We start from the raw sequence: 17,945 nt of genomic DNA, 5'->3' as shown, positions 1-17,945 counted from the left end.
GTAAGAAAAGATGTTTTAAAAATATCAAACTTACATATCTCCTTTACTATCTTATTTGTCTCTAGACTATTCAAGAATTACTTTCTGATAATTCTTATCCTTTATCAAATTTAAGGTAAGAACATTTAAGTGTTTACTGTAGAGTGTGATTACGTTTTTCATTTGGTAATTGTGACTAAAATACTAGAAATCTCTTAAATAGCCTTAAGATGCTACATAACGATTTGATGCTGTTTTTAATGTCTTGTGGAAACAGATACAAGGACGTGTTGTTTTTGACCCCATTTCTGTAAAAGAAATTCCTGGAGGTATTTAGTCAGTCACTGTAACCTAGTACTCTATTGAGGTAGGAATCACCTATATTGTTTTTGTCAGGGAATTCTGTAAAGAGGGGATTACCTTGAAGTTCTGTAAGCATCCTGTGTATAAATAAAAATCACTTTAAAGGTCAGTCTCAAGCCAGCAGATCAGTTATTATGGCAAACAATTTTATAAAACATGTTCATACAATCGGTTTCTTTCATTTTCAACATTCAGTAGACATAAAAAAATATATATATTTGGAGAATACACCTTGATTTTGTTACTGTTCACAGATTGTTTCCAATTCAAAGTTTCTTACTAAGAGCTACAAACATACTAATACAATTTATGTATTTCAAACTGCAAGTCTTTGGTCATTGTGATACATAATGAGAGATACAGAAACGAAAGTTTCCTGTTTATACATTTTCAGAGCAGTTTTTTTCCCTCATCTTGTAAAAGCTGCCACTAGCAATGTACTTCTACTTCTAGCAATGCATACTTGCAGACAGGAGAACTCTGCCCTTCCCTATGAAAACAACAGTTTAATAAATGATGATTCATTGTATTCTTATTCTATTTTAGGGTTCCACAAAGCATTTTTTTTTAACCTTAGAAGAATGTCTATGGTAGTACACTTAAAAAAAATTATTATTGAAATATAGTAGACCTACAATGTTATATTAGTCTCAGGTGTGCACCATAGTGATTTGATTACTCTGTACTTTACGTGATAATAGTATACTTTTGAACTCACTTTATTGTCATGCTTTATTCTAATGAAAGATCAGACATTGCTCTCCATGCTGCTTATGATGCAAGATAAAATGAAGATAACATGAATTTCATAATAATTATTTTCAATAACAATGTTAAAATACTCAGCAATCAGATTCCCTTGTATGGTTAGATGTATTTCCCGTCCCCACCCTCCAAGGTCTCATTGTGACCTTGAATAATAATTCAGAAGTTTTGGTATTAAAAATGAAGGTTAAAAATGACTATTCAAAAGCCAGAGCTTACCCTCAAACTTAAACTGGTCCATGGAAAAAAAGGTAACTTTAAAAAACAATATTAAGCAACTTTTCACCATGTCTTAGAAACTGAAACTCTAGTACAGTATGGTTCAGTCTTTCTAATATCTATGTCTTCTGTAATAAATTTAGGACTTGATCATTCAACACAGAATAAAGGCTCTGTATTTGAATTTGAGAATTGATGCTTTAGTGTCTGCTTGTGAATGAATATCATCATGCTTAAGAAGATGGACTATAAATAATAATAGTTTTGTTATCAGTTTAAAATTGTCCCTTTTCAAATAAAAGTTTTAATGTGATGGTTTTTTGCAGTAAAACCTAGCATTTTAAATTATAAAAGAGTGCGTTCATTTCAGGTGACATTTGCATCTCCAAAAAGTGTTATAAATGCTGTTCAGATTTAGGGACAACAAATGGAAGAGCTTAAGAGAAATTTCAGGAGCACATACACATTGAAATTACATTTAATATTATAAGAAGTAACAGTAAATGTCTGCTTAATAAATTTACGTCTGAGTGCTTCATTTGAATTTTTACAAAACTAAATAAGAGGCTACATCATGTTAGCATAACATAAGCACTCACAAAATAAGCCCAACAAATGATTTATTTCTCCTTCTTATCAGGTCAGTCTAATTCTTTAAATATGTCTTTGTTACATAACGAAGAATAGAAAACAGAAATGTTTTGTGATTACTTCATTTTATGACTGTAAGAATTCAATATTCCCAGAAATACAAATATTTTTGTACATAAGAGTTCAGATTCAGCCAAGATGGATACTATTTATTGTGTAATAAGCTCATCTTTGCATTATTGCCATCACAGTGAAAGAAGAGCTTTGTTAGCTTCTCAGACTTCCCTCACACCCCTGGGAAGGAACGGACGTAACATCGCAGCAACACTGGCACTTGAATCTAAGGAACTTGTTAAATCTGTTCGGGCCATACTTGACATGGATTGTAAGTTTTCTGCATTTTTTCACTTTTTTTTCCCCCAGTAATTCATTTAACAAAACAAAAGGAGATTTCAAGCTTGACAGTTTAATTTTGTTAAATGCGTTGGTTTGCCTATAGTAAAACTGAGAGCTAATTGATAAAAATCTCGATACACTCCTTGTAGGGGGAGAATATTTACTTTATTTAAAGTGCCTGAAATGGCCTCCAACAGAAGATAGCTGATTAAGGCATGTTTTTGCCTCTACTTCCATCCAAAGTCTCTTTGAAATGGAAGAACAGATAGAAAAATAAATCCACAACAGCACTGGAAACCTGGAAGGTTAGAACCAACATTTAGGGATTTTTGAATAATACCCAACAGATAGAATAAAATGGAAGGTACAGCCCAGCTGAGCAAAAGACCCCAAAACACAATAAAGATCAAAGACAAAAATGCTGAAACAGTAAGTTAACTAGAACCGTGAAAAAATGTCCAGGATCACAGGCAGGGAAGACTGGGAACAGACCCTGGGGCACTCAGCAGGGTAATTAATTAAAGGGCTATGGAATAGCTGAACCAGTTCCCCACTCATCAGAGCTGCTGGCTCAGGCATTTCCTCCTGAGCCAGGGCCAGGAGAATACCTCTCTTAAAGAACTGCATGATCTGTCCCTGGACACCCCCAGAGTCAGCACTGGGCTAGAAAGAGATGCAGGGGAACAGGCTTAGTAATGCCAGTGTCCCAGCAGACAGGGAGATCCTTGGGGAGAGCTTAAGTGATCAGTCATTTCCATCCTTCCCTCCTCCTGTCTCCCAGCACTTTTGCCTCTTCATGGATTTGGACTCCCTTTTAATTTGTTTGTTCTTCTGTCTCTTCTCTTGATGTCAGTCTGTCTGCTGGTTGTCTTTATGCTGGCCTTTAGCATTCCACTGTCTCTGTTTGCCACTCTTAATCTTTCCTATGCTGGGGACGAGATATCAAATATATATAAATATAAACGTAGAGAGGCACAGAAAAAACTCTTTGTTCACAAAGTATCCAAATAATAAGTTTTGAGTAAAGTCCTGTGTAGTAAATGGTTTGGCTTTGTAGAGGATATTCAAAGACCCTTTGGGGTAACTTTTAACTTCAAAACTATGTTATAGAAAGAGAATTGGAAACCATGCACAATTTGTGCAGTGAGGTTTTTTTTCTTAATTTTGTATAACCTATTACATTAAAAAAATCAAATTATATTTCAAAAACCCTATAAGAACTCTCTATGTGAAGAAATTCTGTGGGTTTCAGGATAGATGAAAATAATCACTTCTAATGTATTATGTGTACACTCAGAATTTAAAATATCAGATATTTTTAAGTTAGGGTGGGACCAGTGGAGGGAAACACCTGCATACACACACATAGCCCAGTGGACACTGCCATCATTAATTTTAATTACCTTGCTAACATTAACCTTTACATTTGTCAAACATGATTATTCAAAGAAAATATTTGAAATTCAGCAGAACTCCTTTGGAAGAGAAGTGAAAAAGTCCATCGGCACTTTTTATGTCGTAAGATTGTACCTCATTTGCTGTTTAAACTAGCAAATAGTTTCTGCGTTGTCTTTTTTATTTATTTAGAGATATAATTGCTAACATTGGCATGTATTCCCAGTACTTTCATAATTTTTATGACCTATCTTTTTCAGTTTGATAATTCAGATAAACTCAGCTCATTTTCTTTCTCTTTATGCAGTCGCTTTTCTATATGTAATGGAAAGCAGAAAATTACTACCATGAGGTAGATAATTCAGCTGCAGCCTCTACCTCATTTCCTTTGGCATGACTGTCTGGTTATTTCAAGTTACAATTCAGAATTTTCTCTTGGGTAATTGCGTTTACTTTCTTCTTAACATAAGTATAATCTAGGATGTTATACAATGGGATTTCCTCAGAAATGAGAATCAGATTTCTTGGGTGTTATAGCTTAAACCCAGTCTCTGATGGAATATCTAGAAGATAATTCTGAACCTTTTTTAGATGGTGGCCTCTACTGAAATCTGGAGAAAGCCCTGTTACCAGACATGTGCAATTATATACATTTGCATCCATCTTCAGAGTGTTTATAAACCCCAACTTAAGAACCTAGATGTAGGATCACAGAGGGCACGAGTGCTTTTTACAGCCTTGCAAACCTGGCCATCCAGCTCTCATTGGGATAGCTGTAGCAATGGAGAATTATGTGAATCATAGAGGCATCCTCGAGGAACAGTTTGAACCCATGTAAACAGTGTTCTGCAGAATTTCTGATGATCCTTGGAGGTGCCCAGGGAATACCCCAATTAGCCATCCAACTTCATTGGGCAAATTAATTAACCTCTGGTCCTCTTTCCCCATATAAAAGGTGGAGTTCATAATATCTAAACTGGCAGGGTTGGAGGATTAAATGAGATACATGTAAAGTAGCTAACGGAGCACCTGGTAGTATAAGGTGTTCATTAATGGACATTGCTACTGCTGGTGCTGCTAATGCTGATACCACATTATTATCATCTAAAGCAGCTAATTTAAAACTACTTTTTCTCTGTGCTAAGTATTAAGTAACTATCGTCTAAATCTTTCAGTTTGGATCCATTTGAAAAATATGACAGATGAGAGCTTTCCTTAATGTATAACATATAATGTTATTTTCAATTTTGAGTTATAATGTAATCATCACAGGAAACCATGGCTAAATGTCTCAATCAGCATCTTATCTTTCAGTTGTTTTTCTGCTAACTATAACAAAATTTTGGTCTGTTCCACTGTACTGCCTCCACTGAAATAGCATGTAGACAAAATAGGCATTTTCAATCAGTATTGGAACCCCTACAAGGTGCCTCTATTGATCGATCTCCATCAGTATTTACATGGTCAATATCATAATGTTTTAGTGTAATCTTTATTTGAAATAACTACTTGTTTTGAACTTAAATCTTTGATTGACATCTAGTTTCACAAAATAATTCTGTTACAAAGGCAGGAAGAAGCAGTTCTACTTTTAAAACGCATAATAAAATAATAACTGGCCAGCTATTCCATAGGAGATCTTTAATAAGAACTTACTGACTTCCTCGTAGATGGGCAGCACAAACACAGGCATCCACCTTCCTTCACGATTCCCATGGAAATGATAGATGGAATATAAAAATAGAGTAAAAATCTTCAAAAACACTTGTAGTTACAGGCAAATCCCAAAAACTTCGATAGGGCAGGTGAGGCCACATACAAGGAAAGCACAAATGCCCAACTTGTTACTCCCCCTGCCTAACAACAGTGGCAATTATGGGATAATTGGAGGTGCTTCTGGCAGGAGGACAGTCCTTAATGCATTCTAATTTGAAGGGGTAATGAATAAAGCCAAAGACTCACTAGGGGGGCAGATGGACTCTTTTTCCTCTTTTATCTTGGTGAGTCAATGGCATTTTTGGAATCCTCAGAATTCACACAGATTCTGTGTCAAGCAGAAAGCTGACTGGGGCTTGGTCTCTTAGGCAGCAAAGACACACAGTGACATGCGCACACGCATCGACATGCACTGGGTCACACAGGACACTTTAAATGCAAAGGGAGCCTTTGCACCAAATGCTTCTGCACCAAATGCCATCCCACTCTTCACAGCCACCTCTGGGCTTGGCTCACCTCTCACTCCCCTCAGACTACTGCATCATCCTTATACTCACAACACAAGTATACACTGGCCAGCCCCAGCCAGAGCTTTGAGAGGGTAACTCCCCAGCAACAACGTGGTTAAATGTCAGTGCAACCAGAGGGTCCACACATTGTTTCAAAGGTCAAAAACCAATTCTGAGTAGAGTTCTCTACATCAAGTTTCTATAAAGAAAAATACATAACGTGTGTGTGTGTGTGTGTGTGTGTGTGTGTGTGTATACATACACACACACACATTTCATTCAAGATCTTTTAAACAAATATGTACATAAGCATACCAATATATGATCATGATAAAGTCCACAGTGTTAAAGCAAGAAAATAGAGCTGTCAAGATTTAGAATAGACTACCTTCTACCAAGATGGTAGAGTGATCTCATGCCAAAACCTCCCCATTCTGCTCCTACACTTAGAAATGACATTTAAAATTATGTTTGTGTATTTAAAAGATGAAAACCAAAAAATTCACGTCTCCCTGCACCAAGAACAGAGGGTAAAACTGTAATGATAAGTGAGCTCTTAAGCTTCAGAGATTCATGGGGTTGGGATGAGCACCTGGAGCCAAGGTTTCTACACCCACGAGGACCCAAATGATGCCTGAGCAAAGGAAGCAAGGAGCAGGAATCTTCCTGTGGAGAATACACTTTCTTTTCTTAAGTTACTCATATATTAGGCATTAAAAAAAAAAAAATCCATCCAATTTAGGAGCCATCTGGGCCTGCCAGTAATTAATGTTGAAAGTAAATATTCTCATCCACTACAGGTGGGAATATAATTTGGCACAACATTTCTGGGAATCAGTTTTGCAGTATATATCGAGAGCTTTTAAGATATCTATTTGAAAACTGTTTTTGAAAGTCAAAAATAATATTTTGTTGGTCATTTATTTTAACCCTACAATCCTACCTGTTGGTATTTTGCAAAGAAAATAATGAGAGATGTGCTTAAAAATGCATATATAAGTATTTGGATCACAGCATTTCTTATAATAGCAGAATTATGGATATTCAACTGTTATAGAGTGGTTGAATAATTATATAATTTTTTACTCAACCAACTGAAAATGAAGGTGAACTTTACCCCTACCAAGCAATGACTATCTGATTACATATATTTGTCTGTGGGAGCTTCCTGCATCAATTCAGATGTTCCTTACTGTCTGAAACTAGCAGTATTTTAACTTTTAAAATTAGAATGTCAGTAATAGATGCTTTTTGTCTTTATATTCTGAAGCTAATTAGAAGTTATTTAGGCAGATGGGAAAAGGTTTTATGAGAAAAAGGGGAAATGTCGTACTGCAACATTTGTAGGACTTTATGATTTTTTTTCTTTTAGATCCAGAACTCAGACTTGATATAGCATCTTCTCATTGTACTTAGGCTGATTCTCAAACTGTTATCGCTGCTTTTTTTTGTTTCTCCCAGCACACATTTTTATAAGATAACATGAGTTTATCAAAAGAGAAGTCATATATTTTTGGTGAAATTCAGCTATACTATTTAGAATGGGCATGATGGTATTTGCTTCTCCATAAAGTTATCATGGCTATATATATATGTATATATAAATATATATATATATATATTTACATATACATATATATATTTATATATATTATTTATATATATATATTTATATATGTATATATATACACATACATATATATGTTTACATATACATATATATATATACACATACATATATATGTTTACATATACATATATATACATATATATATATACACACATACATATATATATATATATATATATATATATATATTTCTTCTCCTAGAGTTGAAGAAGGTGTTCCAAGCATAAGCGGATAGTTTACATGTCTCTGATGCCATTTGGAGGCAATTTTACCTGTTTTTGTAGTAAAGTAGATCTGTTCTCTAGTGACTTGATCATTTAGAGCTAGATAATACCCATTGTAAATATTGGTGTTGTCTTACCATTCAAGGAAAATGGTGAACTCATATATTCTCTTGTATTGTTGCAAATTGAAAGTAGGTCACTGCTGTGATGTTCTGTTAAGAAAATATATCAAATCTTGGGTGATCTCTGGGAAAGAAACTCTGCTTGGGTTATTTAATTTTGCTTTAAATGAGTGAATTATTGTTAGCTTCAAGGAAATAAGTAATTTCTTTCCTAGTACAGTTTTATTTCCAGAAAAAAAAAAGTGAGAGAAAAATACGTAACTTAAGAAAAGGTAACCATTGGGGCACCTGGGCGGCTCAGTTGGTTAAGCATCTCCCTGACGTTCAGGTCATGATCTCACAGTTCATGGGTTCGAGCCCTGCATAGAGCTTTCTGCTGTCCATGTGGAGCCCACTTCAGATTCTCTGTACCTACCTCTCTCTGCTCCTCACCGTCTCTGAAAAATAAATAAATAAAAATTTAAGAAATAAAGAAAAGGTAACCATTGGGACACCTGAGTGGCTCAGTCAAATGAGGATCTGGCTCTTGGTTTCAGCTCAGGTCATGATCCCTGAGTCATGGGATCGAGCCCCATGTTGGGCTCTGTACTGAGCATGGAGTCTGCTTGAGATTCGGTCTCTCTCTTCCTCTGCCCCTCTCTCCTGCTTGTACTTTGTCTCTTTAAAATATTTTTTTTGAAGTAGCCATTTAGATTTATTACTTCATTATTCACGATCTATTTATTGAGCATCTGCAATGAGTCAGACCATGACCTAGGCAGTGGGATAATAGCATACAAAGTCCCTACTGTCAAGCTGCTTCAGTAAATTGTAAGGGTAAAAATGGACAATCAAATTAGCAAAGTGAACAATCCCAGACAGTGATGACTGTTGTACATACAATAAAACCAGGTGATGTATAAGTGAGAATGCTACACCTCTTTGAAGAGATGACTTTTGAGCCAGGATTCAGCCAGGAGAAAATCTATGGGATGAGTTTTTCTGACCAAGTATGAAAACCTTGAGATAGGCACAATCTTTTTTTTTTTTTTATGAAATGTATTGTCAAATTGATTTCCATACAACACCCAGTGCTCATCCCAACAGGTGCCCTCAATACCCATCACCCACCCACCCCTCCCTCCCACCCCCCATAAACCCTCAGTTTGTTCTCAGTTTTTAGGAGTCTCTTATGTTTTGGCTCCCTCCCTCTCTAACCGTTTTTTTTTCCTTCCCCTCCCCCATGGTCTTCTGTTAAGTTTCTCGGGATCCACATAGGAGTGAAAACATATGGAATCTGTCCTTCTCTGTATGACTTATTTCACTTAGCATAACACTCTCCAGTTCCATCCATGTTGCTACAAAAGGCCATATTTCATTCTTTCTCATTGCCACGTAGTATTCCATTGTGTATATAAACCACAATTTCTTTATCCATTCATTAGTTGATGGACATTTAGGCTCTTTCCATAATTTAGCTATTGTTGAGAATGCTGCTATAAACATTGGGGTACAAGTGCCCCTATGCATCAGTACTCCTGTATCCTTTGGGTAAATTCCTAGCAGTGCTACTGCTGGGTCATAGGGTAGATCTATTTTTAATTTTTTGAGGAACCTCCACACTGTTTTCCAGAGCAGCTGCACCAGTTTGCATTCCCACCAACAGTGCAAGAGGGTTCCCGTTTCTCCACATCCTCTCCAGCATCTATAGTCAGATAGGAGCAATCTTGACATATTGGAGGGACTTAGGAGAAATTCTGAGTTGCTGATACATATGAGCAAACAGAGGAGTTAACATGAGCTAAGGGTATAGATGCAGAAAGAAGCTGGATCATACAGGGCTCTGAACACCATTCTAAGGAGTTTGGATGTTATTTTGAGTGTCATAGGAGCCATTGGTGGTTTTAAGCAGGAGAAGAAACCTGATCTGATCTACATTTTTAAAAGCTCATTCTTGCTTTTGTTTAAAACTGGGCTGTAAGAGTAGCAGAGTAAAAAAAGCAGAAAGACTACATGGTTTTGCAGTGATTGACTTGGGACAAGATAGTAGCTTGGGCTAGGTTTGAATAGCAAGGAACAAATATTCATTTTTAAAAAGAGATTTAGTATTTCATCAGTGTATATAACATTTTGAAACACCTGAAATTAAGTATTCATGTTTAAACTTAATATTCACGCACATACGAGGTCAGTGAGTAAACCAGAAGTCCAGAAGCACAAAGCAATTATCTGTTGTCATCTTCAATCTTCAACTGTCTCATATTTTCCTATTGTTCCTTCTGCACATTAATTAACTCTTGGGTATTTGCCTTTTTCATTAAACACATTCCTGAGAATTGAAGTGCTGAAGTTATTTAATAATGTCAAATCTATAGTAACTATCTACTGTTTTCTATCGGTACATAGGAAGCAAACATAATAGTTTGTCAGTCATAAAAATCAGAAAGCCACCATATTTCCAGTATTTACTATACCCAAAAACTGTCTAGTATGAATCAATCCCAGAGCTACCACATGATAGGCATTTTCATAGAAGATCATTTCCAAGGAAGTGTTTCATATATATATTTTAATCACATATACTGCCAGCATCCGTGAGCTATGAAGGGCATGACCAAATGAATGAGACTTAATTCTTCCCACCAGGCAGGAATATAGTTGTCAAGGGGCTTGCAGGATGTGCAACATCTAGGATTTATTCAGGTAAAAGCCTATATATCTTAGTACTAACATGGGTGAACACACTGTAACACAGAATGATTTCCAACACAAAGGCAAAAAAAAAAAAAAATACAAAGACTGCTTCAAAAATTAAAGAAGGCATTGATGTTTAAGTATAGTACATTATTGGGGCACCTGAGTGGCTCAGTCAGTTAAGCGTCCAACTTTGGCTCAGGTCATGATCTCACAGTTTGTGGGTTTGAGCCCTGCGTCCAGCTCTGTGCTGACAGCTCAGAGCCTGGAGCTTGCTTCAGATTCTGTGTCTCCCTCTCTCTCTGCCCCTTCCCTGCTTGCACTCTGCCTCTCGCTGTCTCTCTCTCTCTCTCTCTCTCAAAAATAAATAAACATTAAAAAATTTAAAAAAATAGTATAGTACATTATCTCTCTTTCAAAAAATGGAATTCCAATTCCTTTCACAATTAGAACTGACTGCAATAATAGAGCATCTACAGTGAGGTTCATGTTTTGCTCCTGTAGGATTATCCAGTTATAACTGGACAAGCAAAATGTGAATGGTGCCAGAAAGGAATATTTTCCCTCGAAGCCTGAAAATGTCCTCATCCAAATGGAATACATGCTTTTGGGTTAATGAAATAGGTGTTCTCTGGAGTTCATCTGAGGACAGAGTATTAACAGCTCATCTCAGGGGAGACAGTGGCAGTAGCAGTCATGTGCAGTAATGACTTTAATAATTATTTAATATGATACAACACTTGGGTGAAGATCCAGAAGTTCCTGCCTTCAAAACAGAGTATTAATATTACCACTACAGATACATATATTTAAAGATAATAATGCCATAGATATAGGAGATTTTAAAATTTTTATCAGTTTTACACTTTGAAAGTACCATTTTACATCCATATGTCCTCGCACCAAGCCTGTGAGATAGACATTATTGTTTTTAACTTAAAAGATCTGAAGCGGAACCTGGGTGGCTCAGTTGGTTAAGCATGTGACTTCTGATCTTAGCTCCAGTCTTGATCTCAGGGTCGTGAGCTCAAGCCCCGTGTTGGGCTCCACACTGGGTGGGAAGCCTACTTAAAAATATATATATTGTATGTTAATAAAACAGTCATATATTTCAGGGCACCTGGGTGGCTCAGTCGGTTGAGCATCCCACTCTTGATTTTGGCTCAGGTCATGATCCCAGGGTTATGGAATCAGGCTCTACACTGGGCACGGAGCCTGCTTAATATTCTCTCTCTCTCTCTCTCTCTCTCTCTCTCTCTCTCTCTCTCCCCCCCTCCTCTCCCTCTTCCTCTCCCTCTCCCTCTCTCCCTCTGTCTCTCTCCCCCACTCGTGTGCTCATTCCCTCTCTCAAAAAAAAAAAAAAAAAAAGATCAAGGCTTAGATAACTTGAATAATTTACTTCAGTCACATGCTTGGAAAGGGCAATGCCAGACCCCTAACTCGGATCTTCTAATATGAAGTCCTACGAATCTCACAGGTGTACAGTTAAGTCATTATGTCACAAGTGAATTGGATTTTTTTCCTTTTTTTTTGAGCATATAAAATGGCAAGATGTGGTATTCTCAGTGGTATCTTAGATTTGATAAGCTATGATGACCTCTTGGAGTCTTGGCCTCCTGTCTGTAAAGTAGGGATACAGTCTTCCTAAGTCTCAAGGATTGAGGGAACTAGTATAAAAGTGCTTTGTAAATGTAAAGCACTATATAAATATAAGATTGTGTTTTAGAGTTCATTTTTTTTTAATTTTTTTTTTTTTTGAGACAGAGGGAGACAGAGCATGAGTGGGGGAGGGTCAGAGAGAGAGGGAGACACAGAATCCGAAACAGGCTCCAGGCTCTGAGCTGTCAGCACAGAGCCCCACGCGGGGCTCGAACCCACGAACCGTGAGATCATGACCTGAGCCGAAGTCAGATGCTTAACTGACTGAGCCACCCAGGCGCCCCTAGAGTTCGTTTTTTATTTCAGTTAGAATTGGCCAAAATTTACCTCATCTTAAATTTGCATGATTTACAAATATTCAGAATAAAGCAGTAAGGCTTAAGGAGCTTTAATAATTTCCAGTCAGGTAGAGAGGGATACCTAACTCATTGGTAGCAGTGGCTTTCTCAGGTCAGATTGGGAGAATATGTTTTTGTTTTTGTATTTGTTTTTTTAGAAACCTTTATATTTGATTTTTTTTCTTTTTTTAGAGTGAGCATTTGTTGATTCTAAAATTTAAAGCATCCCTTTTAAAAGTAAGTTTTAAGCATCATGGAAACCTCACAGTAAAAAATTTCTTTTTGGAAGCATTTACAAAACAATGCATACAGAAGGAATAATAAATATGCCCTGATAAAAATCTTGAAATGGAAGATATAGAGTCAAAAACTGAATCTTTAATAATATTTTTCAAAAATGTGCGACTTTATGAACTTATGTAACCAACATTACCAGTTAGACTAAAAATGATTAGGTCTTGGGACTATACGATGCTGCTTGTGTTTTTTGTTCCTTTGGGGTTTTTAATTTTTTTTTTAATGTTTATTTATTTTTGAGAGAGAGAGACACAGAGAGAGACAGAGTATGAGTGGTGGAGGGGCAGAGAGAGGGAGATACAGACTCCGAAACAGGCTTCAGGCTCTGAGCTGTCAGCACAGAGCCCTACGTGGGGCTCGAACTCACAAACTGTGAGATCACGACCTGAGCCAAAGTCGAATGCTTAACTGATGGAACCACCCAGGTGCCCCTCTTGTTCCTTTAAAATAACCACCAAATGCTAATGAAAGTAAAAGTCCAAGTGGGACAGAGAAGGAGCATTGGAAGTGAGAAAAACCTGCTTCTTGAACAAGATTTTTTAAACCTTAGGTAAATTCCTCAACCTCAGTTTTGTTCCATTTATGAAATGGAAAGTAGGAGCATTAAGGCTCATTACGTCACAGGATAAGATGAAGTATCATTTGTGAAATTGCCTTTAGTTTTTATATAAAAAAATAGTTGTTTGTACCCTAAATCATATCTTTGTCGAAAGATAGATTCATTTTTACTTGTACAGAAGCAGAATAGTATAGTAAAAAGACTATACTTTGAACCTTGTAAGGTTCAAAACCTAGGCCTGCCACCTAATAGATTTATGCTTCAGGGGTTCTGTAGTCTCCCTGAGTCTCATTTTCTTCTTCTATGAAATTGGAGATATCACCAACTCATAAGATTGTTTAGAGGATTAAAATAATGTATCTGAAGCGGCTAGCTGATTAAAGATAATGTTTAAAGTGGCTCCCACCTGGTAGGACTCAATATATATCATCATTATCTTCATCGTTATAATCTTCATCATTCATTGTCATTATGTAAAAAGAGTATTTTGTTCTTGCAACCTAATCTGATATAAACTATTCTCTCCCCACCCCCCCTTTTTCTTTTCTTTTTTCTTTTTTCTTTTGAAAGCAAGAAACCTTAGAAGGTGGTGAAAGATCTCTACTAATGTCGATTTATGTAATCTATCGTTATTAAATTACTCCACTGAGAACGTGTAAGAAACCAAGTGCTAAAATGCCTAAAAACAGTTGCCAAGTAACATTTCATTCTTTAAAAGAGCAATAAAGAAACCCAGCTTCAGCTCAAATTTATTCCATGGCAATGAAGTTTGAAACAATAAAGTTTATGTCTAACTAGCAACCTCAAGGGCTCTCCAAATGTCATAGTCTTGTATAAGGAGAGGGAAAACTTGCTGAGTTTGTATAGAAGATAGCAGTAGTAAAACTTCCCGGGAATGGGTACAGCTAGCCACCAGCTCACTGTGAACCCTTACACTAGACTTCCACAGGCATTTCACTCATATGAGAAAGGAGTAAACCTTATAGATACCTGGTGGAAGAATGCGCCAAATAGTAATGCTGATAGATGCTCCTGGTATGCTTGAGAAAAACAGGACAGTATGGATAGAGAAGGCCAGTTCGTGGTATCACTCAATCCTCAACCTGTTTGCTTTCATAACAATCTATTCTTCTAAATTTTATTTATTTAAGTAATCCCTACCCCTAACATGGGGCTTGAACTCACAACCGCAAGGTCGAGTTACAAGCTCTTCTGACTAAGCCAGCCAGGCACCCCAATAATCTGTTTAATGTTGGCCTCCTCTCTACCTCCAGCTCTCTCTTTCACTCCCATATTTTATTCTCTTCATAGGACTTCACAATATTTTTTTTTCATGGTTTACTTGTTTATTGTCTGTCTCCTCAATTAAAGTATGAGCCCCTTGAGAACAAGGATCTTGCATATCTTGATCTTTACAATTTAGTAACATCTAGTTACTAGTCCTAGTTTCATTCCTAGGATTTTTAAAAATAGAAATAAATACCCATCATATGAATGAATGTAATATATAGCAAATCCACACAAATGGACGTCAGCCAGTTCTTTCCATAAATATTTGTTTTTGTTTTTGTTTTTTTTTAAATTTTTTTTCAACGTTTTTTATTTATTTTTGGGACAGAGAGAGACAGAGCATGAACGGGGGAGGGGCAGAGAGAGAGAGGGAGACACAGAATCGGAAGCAGGCTCCAGGCTCCGAGCCGTCAGCCCAGAGCCTGACGCGGGGCTCGAACTCACGGACCGCGAGATCGTGACCTGGCTGAAGTCGGACGCTTAACCGACTGCGCCACCCAGGCGCCCCCATAAATATTTGTTGAGTACCTACATATCAGACACTAAGATCAGACTCTGCTCATGTTGAGGATGCCCCTGTAGTAGAAAGCAAGCAAGCAAGCAGTCATGAGGTAGGAGAGACTTGTGGAAGAATGGAATTAACTCTTCCCTCTCATACATACTAACCCTAGGTGGGTGCCACACACCATCGATGGGGGCTTTGAGACCAAAATATTTCCATGAATGACCACACCTTTTTTCCAGATCTGATAGAAGGGGAGTGAGACTATAGGCAGTTTCCTATAAGAAATCCATGAATGTCAGGGAGGGTGATGCTTCAAAAAGAGCTGAAAAAAAGAAAGAAACCAAAGTAAATCTGTAAAAGTGGACCTTGAATAGCCCAGGCAGAAAAAGAATATGAGTGATGTTTTCATTAAAGTGGATCATAGGCTGGTATGTACCAAACTGTTATAATAGGGAAGCACTTCAACTATTGTAAAACCTGCTGGGATTGTAGTTCTACCAAAAGAATCTAAAGAGGATGCAGTTGTTTAATTATATATATATTTGGGCATATACCACAGGTTCCAGGAATTGTGTATTTATCTAGACATATACCACAGATTCCAGAATCCAGTTTTGTTTTATTTTAAACTTGGGTTAAATGGGTTTGTTCTCATGTTTAGAGACTATGGATGGGAATGTGGCTTATGTAGTAATAATTCCTAAAAGATGAAGTCTACTGCAGAACTTCCCTTACAGTGTCAACAAGAAGGAAAGGGCAGAGGTGTACATATAATCAAGGGGAATTTCAGAGTTCTTTGATGAGCTTAGATGTTCAAACAAATATACAAACGTTGGAGAAAGAGACAACCTAGAACTAACAAGAATGCTTAAGAATAGTGGCAGGAATGTTAAAGCCAGGATCAACCTACGCTTTTGAAAAAAACTTTTAAAGATGAGAAAAGCTATATTTGAAGATAAAGAGAAAGTAGATTTGGTATGTTAAATTAACATAGAGGGGGAAAAGTCTAGGTAATGTAGTAGACTCTCTTTGAGTAAGGGTTCCCATGATCTCTCCTTCCCAGTGTTCATACTTTCTGTGATCCTGTCCCCTGGAGTATGTGCAGGACCTGTGATTTACTTCTAACCAATAGAACACAGCAAAAACAGGATGTACATGATAATATTGCATAAGATTTTAGTGCCCATTTGCTGGAGCCTCCTACTCCTTCTTGCCTTCAAAGAAGTGAGCTCTTACGTTGGGAGACCCACATGGCAAGAAGCCAAAGGCAGCTTCAGGTGGGTAGCCAGGGAAAATGAAGCCTTTAGTTCTAAAACCGCAAGGAATTGAATTCTGTTGACAGTAACAACCTTCCCCAGTCAAGCCTCAGATGAGACTGCAGCCTTGTGAGACCCTAAGCAGAGTACTTGGCTATGCCTCGCCCAGACTCCTGACTCACAGAAGCTGTAAGATAATAAATACATGTGTATTAGTCTAAGCTAGTCAAATGTGTGGTAGTTTCCTACACGGTGATAGAAAATATCATCAACCAGTTACACAGTAATAGAAAATATCAACTACTGCCATTTGCTTCTGTCTTCCCAGTTGAGAAAACAACCTTCAGAATGGCATGGCTAGAATTTTCCCTGGAATAGAACATTCCTTTCTATTAGAATAAAAGATACAAATTACATTTAGAGCTTTGAGTCAACCTTCATACTCCCCATGAGATGACTCTTTTCTACCTCCTTCACCTCTTTGACTCTTTTCTATCCAAAGGAAATATTGGCGGGGGGTGGGGGGGGGAGAGGGATGGAAAGGATACTTTTTTACAAGCTTAATTAAGGCATCAGCCTCTAGAAACGGCTGCCATTATGTTAGAAATGCTGTCATGAATCTTCCTAAGAGAGCTGCTTTCCCTCCTCACCATGTGATGTCTCTTTCAGCTTAGCATTCTCACTACCTATTACAGTGCTTGACACATGATTGATTCTCCAAGACCATTTGATGAATGAATTCCTTGTTAAGTTACCTAACCCATAAACCTAATAAGAAAGAAAGTCATCCTTCCCTACTGTGGTGTTCTTCCCCTCTTAGACTTTTGGGAATGAAAAGGCAAGCATGACATTTATTTATGTACAGGGAAGCAAATGAATAAACCCAGAGAATACAGAAATGAATGAATTGCTTTTTGTAAATAAAAGGAACCTTAAAAACCTAATATGAATACTGATTATTTCATAATTGTCTTTTTTTCTCTTCAGTCTACCAAGTTGTGCTCAGTTTTATATGAGACATATTCAGTGTTGGTAGATGCCAGAAGCTTAATTGTCTGACTCCAAATGATACTGACATAATGGACTCATTTGCTATGCCTCCATTCTCTATCTTCACATCACATAAAAGTACAAACCTTTTATAACCTGACAATAATTGAAATGCCTTTATCTTTTATTCATTTTATTTTCAGCTTCCTTCTTTGTAGACCCCTAGTGGAAACATAATTTTAGCATTATTCATTCCTGTTTGGTACACTGAATGCCTGGTCCGTTGTACCTCATTTCTAGCAATCTGTGAAGTTTTTATAAATACTTTGTTAATTTAATTTGCTGTTGGACATTACTGATGACAAAACGCCCAAAAGATTTGGTTTAATTTACATAACATATAAGTAGAAAATGATCAAAAATAGATGCTCCATTGCTTACTGTCCATTTCAGAAACGTGATATTGTTT

General features: G+C 37.0%; 1 protein-coding gene across 3 annotated transcripts in view; it reads left to right on the top strand.

Annotated features, from left to right (window-relative positions):
- STXBP4 (syntaxin binding protein 4) overlaps window positions 1-17,945 on the top strand; it is a 174,366-nt gene that overhangs the window by 97,839 nt on the left and 58,582 nt on the right. For all 3 annotated transcript variants that reach the window (XM_060646448.3, XM_060646446.3, XM_060646447.3), the window contains 2 exons: window positions 66-115; window positions 2,169-2,302. In XM_060646448.3, coding sequence (XP_060502431.1) covers window positions 66-115; window positions 2,169-2,302 — 184 coding nt within the window. The remainder of the gene's footprint in view (window positions 1-65; window positions 116-2,168; window positions 2,303-17,945) is intronic.

This window comes from Panthera onca, chromosome E1 (assembly GCF_046562875.1).
Source record: "Panthera onca isolate mPanOnc1 chromosome E1, mPanOnc1 haplotype 2, whole genome shotgun sequence".
Lineage (NCBI taxonomy): Eukaryota > Metazoa > Chordata > Mammalia > Carnivora > Felidae > Panthera > Panthera onca.
This window is presented reverse-complemented; position numbering and strand designations above follow the sequence as displayed.